Source organism: Eleginops maclovinus, chromosome 12, assembly GCF_036324505.1.
Source record: "Eleginops maclovinus isolate JMC-PN-2008 ecotype Puerto Natales chromosome 12, JC_Emac_rtc_rv5, whole genome shotgun sequence".
Classification (NCBI taxonomy): Eukaryota; Metazoa; Chordata; class Actinopteri; order Perciformes; family Eleginopidae; genus Eleginops; species Eleginops maclovinus.
In genome coordinates this window covers 7,099,632-7,114,819 of record NC_086360.1, presented here as the reverse complement: position 1 = coordinate 7,114,819, position 15,188 = coordinate 7,099,632, and the positions used below count along the sequence as shown (strand labels likewise).

The 15,188-nt window shown below is 38.4% G+C and overlaps 1 protein-coding gene across 1 annotated transcript in view; it reads left to right on the top strand.

Annotated features, from left to right (window-relative positions):
- The window catches only part of fras1 (Fraser extracellular matrix complex subunit 1), a 245,586-nt gene that overhangs the window by 185,490 nt on the left and 44,908 nt on the right, over positions 1–15,188 (top strand). Inside the window, exons 32-39 of the mRNA XM_063898177.1 lie at positions 301–415; positions 1,538–1,675; positions 3,537–3,569; positions 6,490–6,621; positions 7,777–7,905; positions 8,565–8,812; positions 9,638–9,789; positions 12,061–12,223. Of these exons, the coding sequence (XP_063754247.1) occupies positions 301–415; positions 1,538–1,675; positions 3,537–3,569; positions 6,490–6,621; positions 7,777–7,905; positions 8,565–8,812; positions 9,638–9,789; positions 12,061–12,223 (1,110 nt within the window). The remainder of the gene's footprint in view (positions 1–300; positions 416–1,537; positions 1,676–3,536; positions 3,570–6,489; positions 6,622–7,776; positions 7,906–8,564; positions 8,813–9,637; positions 9,790–12,060; positions 12,224–15,188) is intronic.

The window sequence follows — 15,188 nt, the reverse complement described above, 5'->3', positions numbered from 1 at the left end:
AATATAATAACACAAGCACATCAACGGAATACACCTGTCAGTAATAATTTATGACGTGCGGAAGCTTTCTAGATATTTATTGTTCAAAGTTTGTATTTGTAGTTCTCAAACCTGGGAATCACAATATGCTCTATCTGGCTAATTGAAGTCAGACTGACCTTATTTTAGACTCCCCTGATTTCACTGTTTCCATTACTATTTTTATTTCAATTATGGAAGCAAGTCTGTTTCAATTTGTTACTACATATGGATCCCTCGACTATGACAGTAATCATATGGGGTGTGTGTGTGTGTGAGCAGGCACTAGAGGATCGGGTAACGGAGATAACGCCTTCAGCTCTGTCCTTCGTGGACTCAGAGACTCCCAGTGAGAAGCTCATCTACAACATCACCAAACCCCTGCCACAAGGACAAGGTACAAACACACACACACACACACACACACACACACACACACACACACACACACACACACACACACACACACACACACACACACACACACACACACACACACACACACACACACACACACACACACATACACACACATCTTCTCTTATAATGTGACCAGGACTAAAAGGATTCAATCTAAGTTCTGTCAGGGGGGCAGGATCCTTATAATTACACAGTAAGGGCTTCTGACCTTGTGTTTGATTTTGACATTAAGTTAATCTGTTATAAGTGACCCTTTGTAACCCTTAAATGTTGTTTTTATAGACTGTGTCCTGTCCTTGTTTAAATGTAATGGACAGCTTATATGGGTTAAATATGGGTCTAATAACAGTTTCATATGGGGGTAATAACGGTGTAAGAGGGTTATGGACAGCTTATATGGGTTAAATAAGGGTGTAATACAGTTGTAATAAAAGTGTAACATGGGTGTAATACAGGTGTAATGAGGGTTTATTAATGTGTTATATGGGTATAATAACAGTGTCATATAGATGTCGTGAAGAAATAAAAGTTGATGATTTCAGATGTTGCATAAGTACCTTAGTGTAAGTTTATTGCCTTGCTCACATGTTTTCCCAGCCAAAAGTCAGAAATTTCATTTTTGCCAGTCAATCCGAACATTTACAGCAATAATTTTGGAGTTCCTTTTACTCGAATGCTGCATTCAGAACCGCAGCCATTCATTTCGGCAGCAGGATCTGACAGACTGGTGTATCATTTGTAGCTCTCCGTATAATGAAAGGGAAAAACGATTTACAATAGGTCGTATTCATCAACTAATGGGCTGATAAATCTGGGAAGAAATCATTTTGAACAGAGCCATTGAGGGGGAGTAAAGAGTCAGATTAAGCAGCAGCCATTTGTCATGAACGTTTTATTTTCTAAAATTAGATTGAAGACATTTGTTCTGAGTTAAAAACTCTGCCTAAAGACTTTTTTCACTTTCCATCTTCAGTCCTGTGTTAATCATCCAAAAAAACGTTGTTTTTTTTTACTTTTCTCTGTTGAGCAAAAATAGATTATAGCTGCCCCTCAGAACATATTTGCCTCTGAGATGTTTCCTGTGCTGCTGTGTCTGCAGGTGCGATCGAGCATGTGGACAGGCCGCACATACCAGTGACACATTTCACTCAGGCAGAAGTCAACAATGGCAAGATCATCTACAGACCCCCTCCGGCCCCTTCACACCTGCAGGAGCTCTACCAGTACTCCTTCATTGGTGAGACATGCATACACTCAAGGTCCTGCAGTACAAGACCTTCGGAGTTAGGTTAAAGAGGTCATTTTCAGATTCCAGATTTGTATTGTGTGTCTCTACTGAGACACGTCTCCATGCTTTAATGTTCAAAATGCTCTTTATTTTTCTCATACTGCCTGTGCTGCAGCACCTCCTTTCCCCCTCTGTCTGAAACCAGATCCCAGTCTGCTCTGATTGTAATTGGTCAACTGCTTAGAGAGGGGAGTGTGTGGTAGAGAAACTCCCTCTGGTGCGAACTTTGGGATTTTAGTCTTTGCAGACCATTTAAATGCTCAAAAACCTATACAACACACTGCAGGAAAGGGAGAACCCAAAAAAGCGTAGTAGGGCCCCTTAAAGGAAAGAGATCAAATAAGTTGTGTTTTAACTAATATGTTATTATTGTTAACACACTTATGAATATAAATAAATGCGAGTTGCATTTATCCACTGAACATGGATAGTGATAGCCTATGTAAAAATGAATTAAATATGTTCAGAAAATCCCATATTGCCCAAAATATAAACATCTTGGTTCCCTGTTGGCTCTAGTGCATAAAAATAAAGCATAACAGAATCTCACAAGAAAAAAAATCAGTTCTGAGTTTTTGTTTGGATTTATTAAACCACTGTGGACTTTTAAATTCAATCAAACAGAATTAATCTGAGCAGGCGGCAGGGGCTGGGTTTATTTTCAAACAGTTTTTATCTGAGCAGCCACGTATTGTTCTGGGTCTGAGCAGTGTTCTTTTGCCCACCACAAACACTTTCTGTGGAAACCAAATAAGAGCTCCAGCTTGAAACACTGGATAGGTTTTCTAGATTCACCGCATAAAACCTGCAGACCACACAGCGCGTTTATTTTCAAGTGATTAAGTATTCAAAGAGCGGCTGCAAGTTCTCAGTTCCTCATAATGGAATAATGTCACTTACTCATACTTGAATCAGCACATCTCAAATTACTGAAGTGATTATTTAAGTAACATTCGACTATAGGGGACTGTTGAGGAAATATTTTCCATTAGGCCCATAACTATGACCTAGTTTATCAGTTTCTACTGCAATACAACAACCAGAGAGACAATAAATCTACAGTGTGTTTGTAAGCAGATGCTATCATGTGAGATATGGGAACATTTTAAGTGCAATGCACCTGCAGCTTGAGTCTTTATGAATTTTTATTTGCTCCCTTAGAGCAGAGCGTCGATCACCCGAAGGTCAGTTGACTTGTTAGAGGATTGTTTTCTTTTGTTTTTTAAATGTAAAAAAACACCTCAAATTAAAGGTAGTTTTTTTTAAGTTAGAGGAGAGAAAAATATAATAAAAAATAACTCAATAATAAAAAGTCATAGTCTTATAAGTGTGGCAGCAAAGCTTCTCTGGGACAAAGAACATTGACTTTTTTTAATGTCAAAAAGTGCATGTCCTCATTGAGGTAGTACTTAATATTTTAATAATGATTTGTAATACATTTGACACCAAAAATTGTGTGATTAAAGTCTTAAACCGGCTTTGATCAGACTTTTAACGACAAACTTGCCTGATGAGTCTTTTTTACAGTTTTGGGTTCAAAGTAATGTCTTAGTTATTTTTATATTTTGTACACTTTAAAAGATAATTCATAATCCAAGATCAAAGATGACTTTAGTTTCTCTTAATCTGGGTTTTGCTCCAGAGGCTTTAAAGCAGTAAATCACCCACATTGCCTCCTGACTTTTATGCATTATAGCACCAGCGCTCAGTTTATGTTCACTGCAACGCCCTGTCAGCTCTGCCTCAATCCCCTGTTTTTTACTTTTATCACCTCAGCTTTAAAATGTTATATTTCTTTTAACCCCAACAGGTCTGCCCGAGTCGCTGAGTGTGTATTTCACAGGTAAACACTTAATTCATCTCTATTTGGTGAGAAGAAGAGGAGGAAATCTCTTTTTTATCCTTCATTCTGATATCCTTCCATCCTTAGTCTCATTTTCCCTCCTCACCTCCTTCTCTGACCTCAATCATCTCCCTTATATTGCTACCTGAAATATTTATCCACTCGTTCCTCAATCTCCTCCTCTTTACACTCTTCTTTCCCTTCTTTTTTCACTGCTGTTGTGTTTTCCCCTTTCTTGTTGTTACGTTTTTTTTTTTGTTACTTAGTTATTGCTCCTCTTCCCTGACTTCAATTTCTCCAAATTTTTCTTCACTTTCGTCCAGCACTTCCTACCTTTGATTTCTCATATTTTCTCGCATCTCTTGATCTATCCTTCCCTGTTCCACCTTCCTTTCCTTTTAATCTTCACCATAAGTGTCCTTTCTGTTTCCTCCCAGTGGGGTTTTGTCTGATCTTCAGCCTCCCATCATTTTTTATTCTCTCGTCGACACTATTGCTGTCATCTTCTCCCATTCCCATTTTTCTCTTTCCTATTTTCTCTTATTCTTTCCCTCTTCTTCGGTATTTCACCTCCATCACTGTTGCACTGATCTCTCCAGCTTGTGATCTTCAGATCCTCTCCGATTTTCAGTTCCAAGTCGTTGACCTTTAACCTGATAAGAAAAACGTCTCCTCTGTACGCAACTGCACGTTTGATAAAAGTGCCTCTTTACTCTGCACTCAATCCTCAACAGAAGTCCTTCGGGACATGAGTGTTTCCAAAATGACATAAACAAAGTGCTTTTAGCTTTGGTATATGACCTAAGGTGCGCACACACACACACACACACACACACACACACACACACACACACACACACACACACACACACACACACACAGAAACACACACTCCATCCATCGTCCTTCACTTCTGACTTTAAGGAGAAACTAAGTAAAAGGTTAGTCTTTTTGGCTGCCAGTAAGAAGTGCAAGAACAGTTATCAACAGTCTGCTCTGTGGCACTAAAGATAAAAGTGTATTTACCCAAGTCCCTTTGTGGTGCTTAATTTGAGTAGTTACATGTTCTGCAAGGTTATGTTTCGAAAAACTTTAGAGGGAGATATTGTTCTGAAATGGTGTGTCAAATTATTAGTTGATCAACAAGCACCATTTAATTATTTTAAACATGTATATAGCCCCGGAAAAAATCAAGCGACCACTTCAATTATTCTTAAAGCTTTATCTCTACACTTATGCCAGCCATTTCCGTGATTGTTGAATTCCCACGCAGAGAAACATTTTCAGTAGTTTATAGAATACAATAATAAAAAACAAACTCAAAGACTTGAGATTAGACAATAGAAAATGATAATGCTAAAGTGGTCTCTTAATTTTTTCTCAGTTACTGTATGTATATATACAGTATTTGTTCCATTTGAATCACTTATATATTTTTATATATATATATACTCTTGGTTCACCATGGGCTCAGGGAAACGACTGTATGATTGAAGCATTTTAAAAAATCTAAATAAATTGGAGGTTACCCAATGCCTATGGGTTAGGCATTCATTTGTTTCATATTTCATACATGCATTGTTAAAAGCACATGCATAAGCCTACAGCTACATTAAGGATTTGATTTTAGTTTCATAAGAATATTCAGTTCCACTATTTAAATGCATTGAACACAAATGAAAAATGTATATGGTCTAACCCTTACTTGTAAATAAAGTCCAGTGGTCTACCTTCTGGACAACGATATCGGTGACTTTGACTTTTTTTTGAGAGCAAGCGTCAGTTACATATTCTCAGACAACCCCACCTCAGTGAGGCAATGTGGTCACTGCCTCACCTGGTGCTTTTTCGAAGTGCTTTTTTCTTTCTGTTTTATAATGAGACCGGCAAGCCTATTTATCGACCTCGCTTTATACATGGAAGGCGAGGTCATGTAATGAAAGGGTCTACATTACTTTGGTAAAAATACAGAGATTGTAACAGGCATTACCGTGCTCAATACAGTTTCAATCAGAGGGGAGGCTGAGCTGGACACTGCCTCACTCATTGCATTTCAATGGTAATAATTGGCATAATTTTTTTACTTTTTGATCCAGCCATATATGACAGGTGAGGCTCTCTATGCCTCCCCTGATCACACACCACTGGACTTAGCAGTAAAACAAAATTCATCATTTGCAGCCCTAAAATACTACTTATGGTTCTGTTTAGATCAGGAATGTGTATAGAAATCCTTTTATATATACTTAATTGCAACAACAAAAGCAAAACACTGCTTACATGCAGAGTATTAGCCACTCTGTAAAAGGGGCCATTAATTGCAATGAGTAGTTTAATACCTAATTGGATGAGTGTTAAGTATGTCGACACATCCAACTCTTAATTTCCCTTATCAGACCAAACTAGTTAATAGTTCACCAGGAAGACTTGCATGAACATTTGAAAAAATTGTTAATACATCAAATCAGTTAAACCAATTTTCTCAACATAACACACTATCTTTTTATATCTGAATGTGATAGTTGGCTTTTGTTAGCTGATTTTTTTTCTTGTGGAAGTGCCAAGTGCAGCCAATGAAGCAGACAAAAAACATTTTATTTGTGTAACAAGTTTCCACCTTAATCCCTGGTCAATTGTTTCCGCAGTTTGGTTAATTGATTTGTGGAAATGTTTAATTGAAGCTCCTATTATCGTCTGTGTTTTCTTCTCTTTCCCAAATGAATAAACCTGTGTTAAGTGATTCAACTGGAACAAACTGATTAGTTTTTCCTCCCAGTATTACTCATTTAGAATAATCCTAAGTAAAGCAGCTTTGGAGATAATTAATATCAGGTGTGTGTGTTTTTCTCAGAAAGTCTTTGTTTATATGATTTTGCTGTGTGTGTTTTCTCTGCTCCTGTTTACTGAATGTGTGTCACAGTGTCTGACGGTGAACACACCACTCCTGAGTTGGATTTTGCCATCCTGCTGCTGTCGAACCATCAGCAGCCACCGGTGTTCCAGATCCTGGACCCGCTACTGGAGGTCAGCCTGGGAGGAGAGGCCAACATAGGCAAGAGAAGAATATACACACACAAACACACACACACAACCCCTAGGAAGTGAGCCGTGCATTGAAGCACATTGTTATAGTGGTACGACAACTTCTTTGTCAGTCACGTAATGCCAATGGGATCTAAAAAATGTTTTCCCCCCATTGACTTACATTAGAATTGGGCGTCTGTAATTAAGCCATTCTGCCCTTACTGGAATGTATGAAAGATTTCTAGCTTGGCAAAAATTGGATTTTTAAACATTGCATGCAGCTGACTAAGGATTAGCAATAATGCTAACTCAACATTGAAATTCCCGCTAAATGCTAGCTTGATTAGCATAGCCATTGTTTTAAAGTTTTTACACCTAATTATCAGCTTTTTTCAACAAGTATCACAGTTAAATAGTTAAACAGAAGATAGCGGACTACTTGAAGACATGTAAGTCCTCAGGGTTCAGCAGGAATAAATGGATGAACAGAAGGAAAACAACGGTTGTTCTCCATAGATTTTGATAGAACAAGGAGCTATGGCAAGCCTACATAGACAAATAGTGCCAAACAGGCAACAAATCTGCCAACCCTCTTTAAGAACATCATGGGGGTTTTTTTGTTGGTAAATTGACTTCACAGTACACTTGCAAGCCCTTATTTAAACTAAAAGGTAGATGTATTTCCCCTTTCCATTTATTTGATTGAGCCAAGATCGAACGTGACTCAGTGATGGAGCGGATTGAAGGCGGGGCTTAAGGAACACAATTGTGCGTGGATCTATTGTTGTGGAAAATAGCCGAATGACCCCTGATGACCCGCATATTTTTGTTATAGAGGGTCAGGCCATTTTTGGCTTCATGTAGCACTGAGCAACTATGATTGGAATAAACAAGGCTCTGACTCCAACGCTGTATTCGGGTCTCTTTATACACCGATAATTTCAAGAAAAGAAACAGTAAGAGGAATAGGTCCAGTAAGTGATGAAGTGGTCTCTGCGAGGTAATGAGCTCTGAAGTACGACCCTGATGAGCAACAATCCTGAAGAAAGAGCTGTGTGTGTGTGTGTGTGTGTGTGTGTGTGTGTGTGTGTGTGTGTGTGTGTGTGTGTGTGTGTGTGTGTGTGTGTGTGTGTGTGTGTGTGTGTGTGTGTGCGTGTGCGTGTGCGTGTGTGTGCGCACATAGGCGGTCAGCAGCTGGCAGTGAGCGATGCTGACACAGCTCCTGATGAGCTGGAGTTTGAGCTGGTGGAGGCTCCCGTCAACGGAGAGCTGATTAAGACCGATGGCAGCACACACACAAGCATGACCAATGGTGAGATGATAAACACACATAAATGATGTAACACACAGAATAAAATGACACAATGTGGGGAAAGAAATAAAGTATCTGCTATGAGTATTTCCTTCAGCTGTTCTGAAAGATTAAAACTGGAGGATGTTAATGATTTTTTATTCCAAACACCAACGCCTTAAAACCTACAACATCACAACAAGTGATTGGCAGGACTAAAAATATGTGTGTTTGTATGTATATTAGATCTCTTAGTGAAAGTTCAGAACAGAACCTTATGACTTACAGTATATGATGGAAACTTCTCTACTTTCAGAAGCACACGCCCTCACCTTGTTGTTAAGAGTTATATTCTGGTTGTTTTGAGTTTAATTGCCATGGATGAAAAATTAGGTGAAGACTCAAATATAGAAAAGCGGGATTTGGTTTTTTTTGCCTTTAAAAAGACATCTCTCTTAGGATTTTAAATATTGTACTTGTTATTCTGTTATAAATGTGTCCGTCAACACCCCGAAACATGACTGGCAGATTTTCTGACACACTGTACATAGCTACATATTAAACTCAGGAGTTATACAGTTAAACTCTATCAAACAAAGTAAACTCTGCGATGTACAGTAAACTCCGTAGTTACACATTTGTCGAAACAGCAAAGTCACACACCTTCTCTATCCCTTCAGGTGACATCTTCACCTTCAGCGACATCACACGCAACGTTCTGCTATACCGACATACCAACCTCGCCACCCAGGACGACGCCATCACCTTCTCCGTAAGCGATGGCATCTCCATGGCACTCATAGTGGTGCAAGTGGTGGTGCTGGACGTCGGTGGGGAAGGGCCACAGCGGGACCCGGCAGCCACGCTGTCTCTGGAAGTGGGCCAGAAGAGCAGCACTGTGATCAGGCGCTCACACCTGGCGTACACTGTGAGTTACCAGGACACCAATGCTAGCTGTAGCGGTTAGCCTCTTCTAGATAGTACAGTATAGATTTTTTTTTATTAGATAGGGTTAGGCTTCTATCCTGGTTACATTCCTCTTAATGTCAATGAGTTTCTTAAGAGCTATTTCATGCTGTTTTTGGGGAGATAAATGCTAGTAAAGCCCAGTCGAAGCATGTAAAGCATGAGTCAGCAGTATTTATCTTTGGTGACTAAAGATGTCTTTCGATACACGTCATCATATGTCATTTTAATTGTGTAAATATATAGATCTGTGCTAAATAAAAAAATAGCAGTTAGCACTTTTTATGTAATATCCATCACTTTCTTTTAGCAGGATGTTCATCTCCTGGGTCAAGCTTAGCAAACAAGCACTCTTTGAAACATTGACATACATAACATTGACATACATTGTATCTTTTATTACACTATAGCTTCTTTTTTTACATACATCCATTATTATAGCAGTGAGTTACTATTGGCAGTCAGTTTTGTTTCCTTTTACCTTAATTTTACAAAACCTTAAAAAAGTTTAAACTGTTGTCTTCGTCAGGTTTCTGTTATGTTTACCGCCAGCTGCCGACTATTTTTATTGAAACTAAACTAAAACTTAACGTCAACACCTATTTGTTGGTTTTACTATGCACTGCCCCCTTGTTTAGCTGTTTCAATGAGTTTGGGATAACACTAACATGTTTTAAGGTAAATTGTAGTTGTTTTGCTCTTTATGTAGGGCAGAGACAGAATAATTTCATGACGAAAACAACAGTTCTTCAAAGCTGTAGTTGTGACGTGGTTGTGTCTCTCATAGGACAACACGTCCCCAGATAACCAGATTCAGATCCAGTTGGTCTCGGTGCCGATGTACGGCATTCTGACCAGGAGCCATTCCCAGCAGGAGCACCAGGAGCTCAGGGAGTACTCCTCCTTCACCATGGAGGACATCAGCAAGCAACAGATCAGGTAGGAGAGTCAACAGGCAGCCATGTGTTTTTTAACTTTTGTTGTTATTACTTGGAGTGTGTTCCATCTCCTTTTTGCTTATCAAAAAGCTGTGACCACATATGTTCCAATGGGATATGGTATTTATTTTTTTTAGCTTCTAAAGCAAGGGTCTCTGAAACCCAAAAGAAAATCCAGGGTTTCAGTGCAGGGATTTATTTTCCCATGATGGTTAAAATTCTACTTCAGTGGCTTATAAAACAGGATATCAGCATAAAAACCCTGCAGCTATTAACCAAAAAAGAACTTTCAAAAACCCTCAGTTGTTTTGAGATGCACTTCTTCTATCAGCAATAAAGGTTCATGAGGGTCCATGGGAGAGAAGAGAGCGATTGAACCCTTTTAGCTTGTGAAGAAAATGCTCAAAGAATTCTATGATCAGCTCTCTCATTGACGACTTATTTAAGCACAATGATAGTGGATCAAAGCCAAACTAAGTCATTCATCACTGCCGTTTATATTCAGTCAAATGTATGTCAATAGTTTAAAAAAAAATGTCTGGTCCATTTACTCATCCAATATTTATAGTTGTATTATAAACGATTTATAAAAGGTTTACAAATCTTTTTATATCATTCTCAAATACTTAATATAGTAAATAAAATGTAAGAATATGATCAGCAATATAATGTTTATGAATAGTTCAATTTCACTTAATTTGATCAGCTATTATACAATATATCATACAAAAACTATTTCTTATTATATAAAATATGTTAAAATGACATAAACCGTGGCAGTACTAATAATGAGTTTACTTTATTAAATATCATTTTATTGTTTGTTATTCTTTTAACTACAGTGTATTAACGGAATGAAACTTAATTCACGGTTTAGGAACGATGGTTATTATATAATCAATAAAAAGGAGTGTAAAAAAGTGCGGAAATAACAATAGACCTCTCCGCCATCCAAATTTCTCAGAAACGTAAATTTAAGTTGACTTGCAGACATGTTGAGTGTATCCAAGATGTATCCAGACGTAGGGCTTCACAATAAAAAAAAAATTGAAATGGCAATATGGACAAGTGCAATATTTAAATCTCAGTCAGCGCAATATTTGGTAAAGGCACAATATGAGAAAATAATCTTGATTAAGTATTATGATACTGCAGACTCGCGCTTCCATTGGATAGTGCTCCAAAACATTGTACGTGATAGAACAATCACAACAGAACCAGCAAGCTAACCAATCAGAGCAGACTCAGAGGGTGAAGAGGTGCTGCAACACAGGCAATATGAACCAAAAAATTAGCAAAATATGTCCTCTTTAATAATAAAAAGAAACCTTGTTCTGTACAGTAACAATATCAGCTGATGTAATAGCTACTTGTTATTTTTTCTAAATCTTACAGCCCTCTTCAAAAGCGCTTTCAGAGGAGTCCTTCAACAAAAGTGAAAACATGAAAACCGCTTATATGGAAGTCAAGAGCATAACGAGTGATGTGTTGTGTGAACCTCTAATAAAGAGGCTGTTTAATGGAAAGTCTGCTGTTGATTCCGCTCTGCCAGAGATACTGTATAGGGTTCTTCAGGCCGCGTTGCTATCACGATCAAATTCTCTGATTGAAGCTCTGTTCCTCTCGGCACCACCGCAGTGGAGGCATGGTTATGGCTTATGGAGACATTTATTTTTCCTTCAATCTAACATTTCTCCTCACGAGACGAAAGTTTTACAAAAGTTACAAAAAGCCAATAAGTTAACGCGTAAATAAGCAGGAATAGTGTATCCTTTGCCCCATTACTTCTCAGCCTGTTGGCACAAGCAATGCCAATTAGCAACATTCTGAAATTACCTGCAAGAGGTACTGGGGTCCCATAAGAGAGGAGATTAAATATAATTATACAACTGCTTCATTTCCATAATGCAGGCCCTGATTAGCTTTAGCAAAGGACGCTCTCCGGGGGCTAACTTTAAATCACCCGTATTACTTTTTGTCTCTGCGGTGTTGTCTCGTACAAACAAGAGCCGGGAATTGTTTTAGAAGATTTAAAAGTGATTAGAGAATAGTACACCGGTATACTTTTCAATTTATAAGAGCTTTGCAGAGATTAGTAGCTGCATCGTCGTGGGAGGGCTAATATAAAAGCTTTCCCATCAGTCCAGGATTAGATACATGAACAGATATTTATGTATTCATTAAAAGATAATACTTGCGTCAACAAATAAGTCATTAAACAACATGTCATTCTTTTTTAGACGACAAAATAAACCATTATCTCCATCTACAGGTACATTACTTCCATAGAGACGGGCAGCCAGCCGATCACCGACATCTTCCACTTTGTTGTTTACGACGGTGACAATAATCGCCTCGACAACCAGATGTGCACCATCACCGTTACCTCCACGCCAAGACAGCCTCCCGTGGTGACAGTTAACAGTGGCATCAAGGTAGACACACACTCACATACACACATGTACACTGAAAAAAGCACAGAGGAACAAGCTCTCACATTGGCTCACTTTTAAAGTTATCCTAATATATTAAAAGATTACAATTTGATGGCTGGTGTAAAGTGTATTAACGGTTTTAAACACACAATCTGCACACTGTTATTTCCTCTCCATTACCCTGCCGGATCCTAAGAGACAGAAATCCTCAAACAGGTTTTTAGTTATTTTCACAGCAGCTGCCATAAAAGTCATTAACGGGACAAATGAAGCAAAGGAAACCATCGCACACTCTCCTGTTTTGTCCCTCAGACAGCAACTATTAGTGACAGTGGTGGAATGTCACTAACAACATTTACTTAAAGTCACCTTTAAGCTACTTGCAAACTTTTATATTATTACATTACATGTTAGTTGTGAGACACTTTTATCCAAAGCGACTTACTGTGGCAGTTCCTACAGGATCAATTTGCCCAGGGACACAATGACATGCTGACTGCAGTGGGAATTGAACCTGTGCTCCCCTGACCGGGGATCATTGCACCATCCCACTGCACCACTGCCTTTATACTTCACCACAATCATCTGACAGCTTTAGGCACTTTACACTTCAAGATTTTTTCACGCAAAACATATGCAGAGCTTTTAAAATATGATTTGTTTTAGTTGACTCATCAATAGGTGATTGAGAGAAAAAGTGGTTCTGGTTCCAGCTTGAAAGCTTTGCTTTTAAAGGTGTCCTATTGTGCTTTTGTGGGTTTTCCCTTTCCTATAGTGTGTTATATAGGATTGTAGACTCTCCCCCTGTTTGGACTTCTTTGTTTACTTCCGCTACAAAGTGACATCACTATGTAACAGTCAGGATTGTAGACTCTCCCCCTGTTTGGACTCCTTTGTTGACTTCCGCTACAAAGTGACATCACTATGTAACAGTCATGCTAATGGGCTCTAGCACATTGTACGCGATATGAAAAGGGGCGAGATATTACTGACACATCTCTTATCAGTTGACTCATCACAACAGAGCTGGCCCTCTAACCAATCAGAGCAGACTGGGTTCTGGTTTCAGACAGAGGGTGAAAAGTGCTGCTGCAGCACAGGCAGTATGAGAGAAATAAAGAGCTTTATGAACATTAAAGCATGGAGACATGACACAGTAGAGGCAGAAACCACTGTATAAATATGAACCTAAAATTGGCTTATATGTTCTCTTTAATAATGTAAAATAGTAATAAGGTGAAGGTATGGACTGTTTGTTGGACAAACAACCTGATGGTGTCACTTTTTTCTTAATTGTTCAATATTTTTACAGATTACAACAAAAAAAATGATAACTGGGAAAATAATGACCAGATTCATTCATTAGTAGTTTAAATTGTTTGTGCTTGTTTTTATCAGTAAAGACGTTATTGGTTTTTTTTCTACTAAAAGAATATAAATTATCCCACTGGATTTTTTCCCCAGTCCTAGTTAACTATTCCCAGTTAGTAAACGTCCTACAACATTGCATTATTTTTGCTTTGGCAGTTAAACAACTTGGAATATTTCTTGAAGAATGCACAGCAGCACAGCGAGCCCCAGCTGTGTGGAGGAACGTGGTGGAGGAGAAGGAGAATAAATGTCAGACCTAATGAGGGTAACACTGGTGCTCCCTCAGACCCTCCCTATGAGATTAGTCCTAAATAAGCACCGTAGAGCTGCCCTTCTTGAAAGATATAAAGTAAAATATCAAAGGTCTTTACTTTAAAACCTCTCCTTTGGTGAGCTGGAAGGTGTTTCTTCTGTGAGAAAACTGAAAAAACATCCCTTGGAGAAAACAGTCTCAAAATACAGCACTAAGTGAGACTTCTGCAGTGGTTACACCTGTTAACAGTTTGAGTAATGTTGGAAAATGAAAAAAAACAACATTGTAAAGGCGGAAGCAACATTTAATGTGCCCTGCTTTACCCACATTCACAATTGTATTTTGTGCCTCTACTGTGACGTGTCTCCATGCTTTAATGTTCAAAAAGCTCTTTATTTGTCTCATACTGCCTGTGCTGCAGCACCTCCTTTCACCCTCTGTCTGTCTGCTCCGATTGGTTAGCTGGCATGGCACTAAGAGGTGTCCCACCCTTTAGCCTATCATTTACAATGTGTTGAAGTGCTAGTAAATAGAAACTCCCTCTGGGCAGAACTTTGGTATTTTAGCCTTTGCTCACCATTTACATGCAAAAACACCTATATTAGGTAACACAGGGATTGTCCATTTTGACACTCAGCAAATTAAAAAAGTATAATGTAATATGGCCCACACCTGAGACCTGTTCTTTTCTTATATTGGACTTCTTAAATATATGTATGTAATATATGTAAACATATATAACACAGTATTCATGTGTTAATAAGCCCTCTTTTAAAATAATAATAAATTCAGTCAATTCAAGTTGAAAACATTTTCCAGCAAATCTTAGTTGGTAAAAAAAAGCCCAATAACTTATTTCCCTAACAACATTGAAATACACCCTTCATATTTCCCCTTATTATAAGCAATCTGAGACTTCTGTTTTAAGGGATGAGCTGTGATGTAGGCTGTTCTTAAAGCATTATCAAGTATCAAACATAATGTACCTACATTTGTTTGATTTTACTAAATTATAACTTAACTTACGATGCAATATACCTAACCTCTAGTAAGTGGCGCAGCCCTTATATATTCTTCTATATGTGGCCCTCAGTGAAAAAAGTGTGGACACCCCTCAGTAACACGCTACAGGGAAGGAAAAATCCAGAAAAGCATAATAGGGCATCTTTAAAGTATGGAGATTTGAGTCAGGACCATTTCTTCTGAGAATAAAGTAAAAGTCTAGAATATTACGAGCCTGATCTTTACTTCTGTTACGATAAACCAGCTTCAGAACCTGCCTCAAACATCGGCAGTACAAAAATGATCCACACCACGAAACCGGTTAAACATACCTTGGAT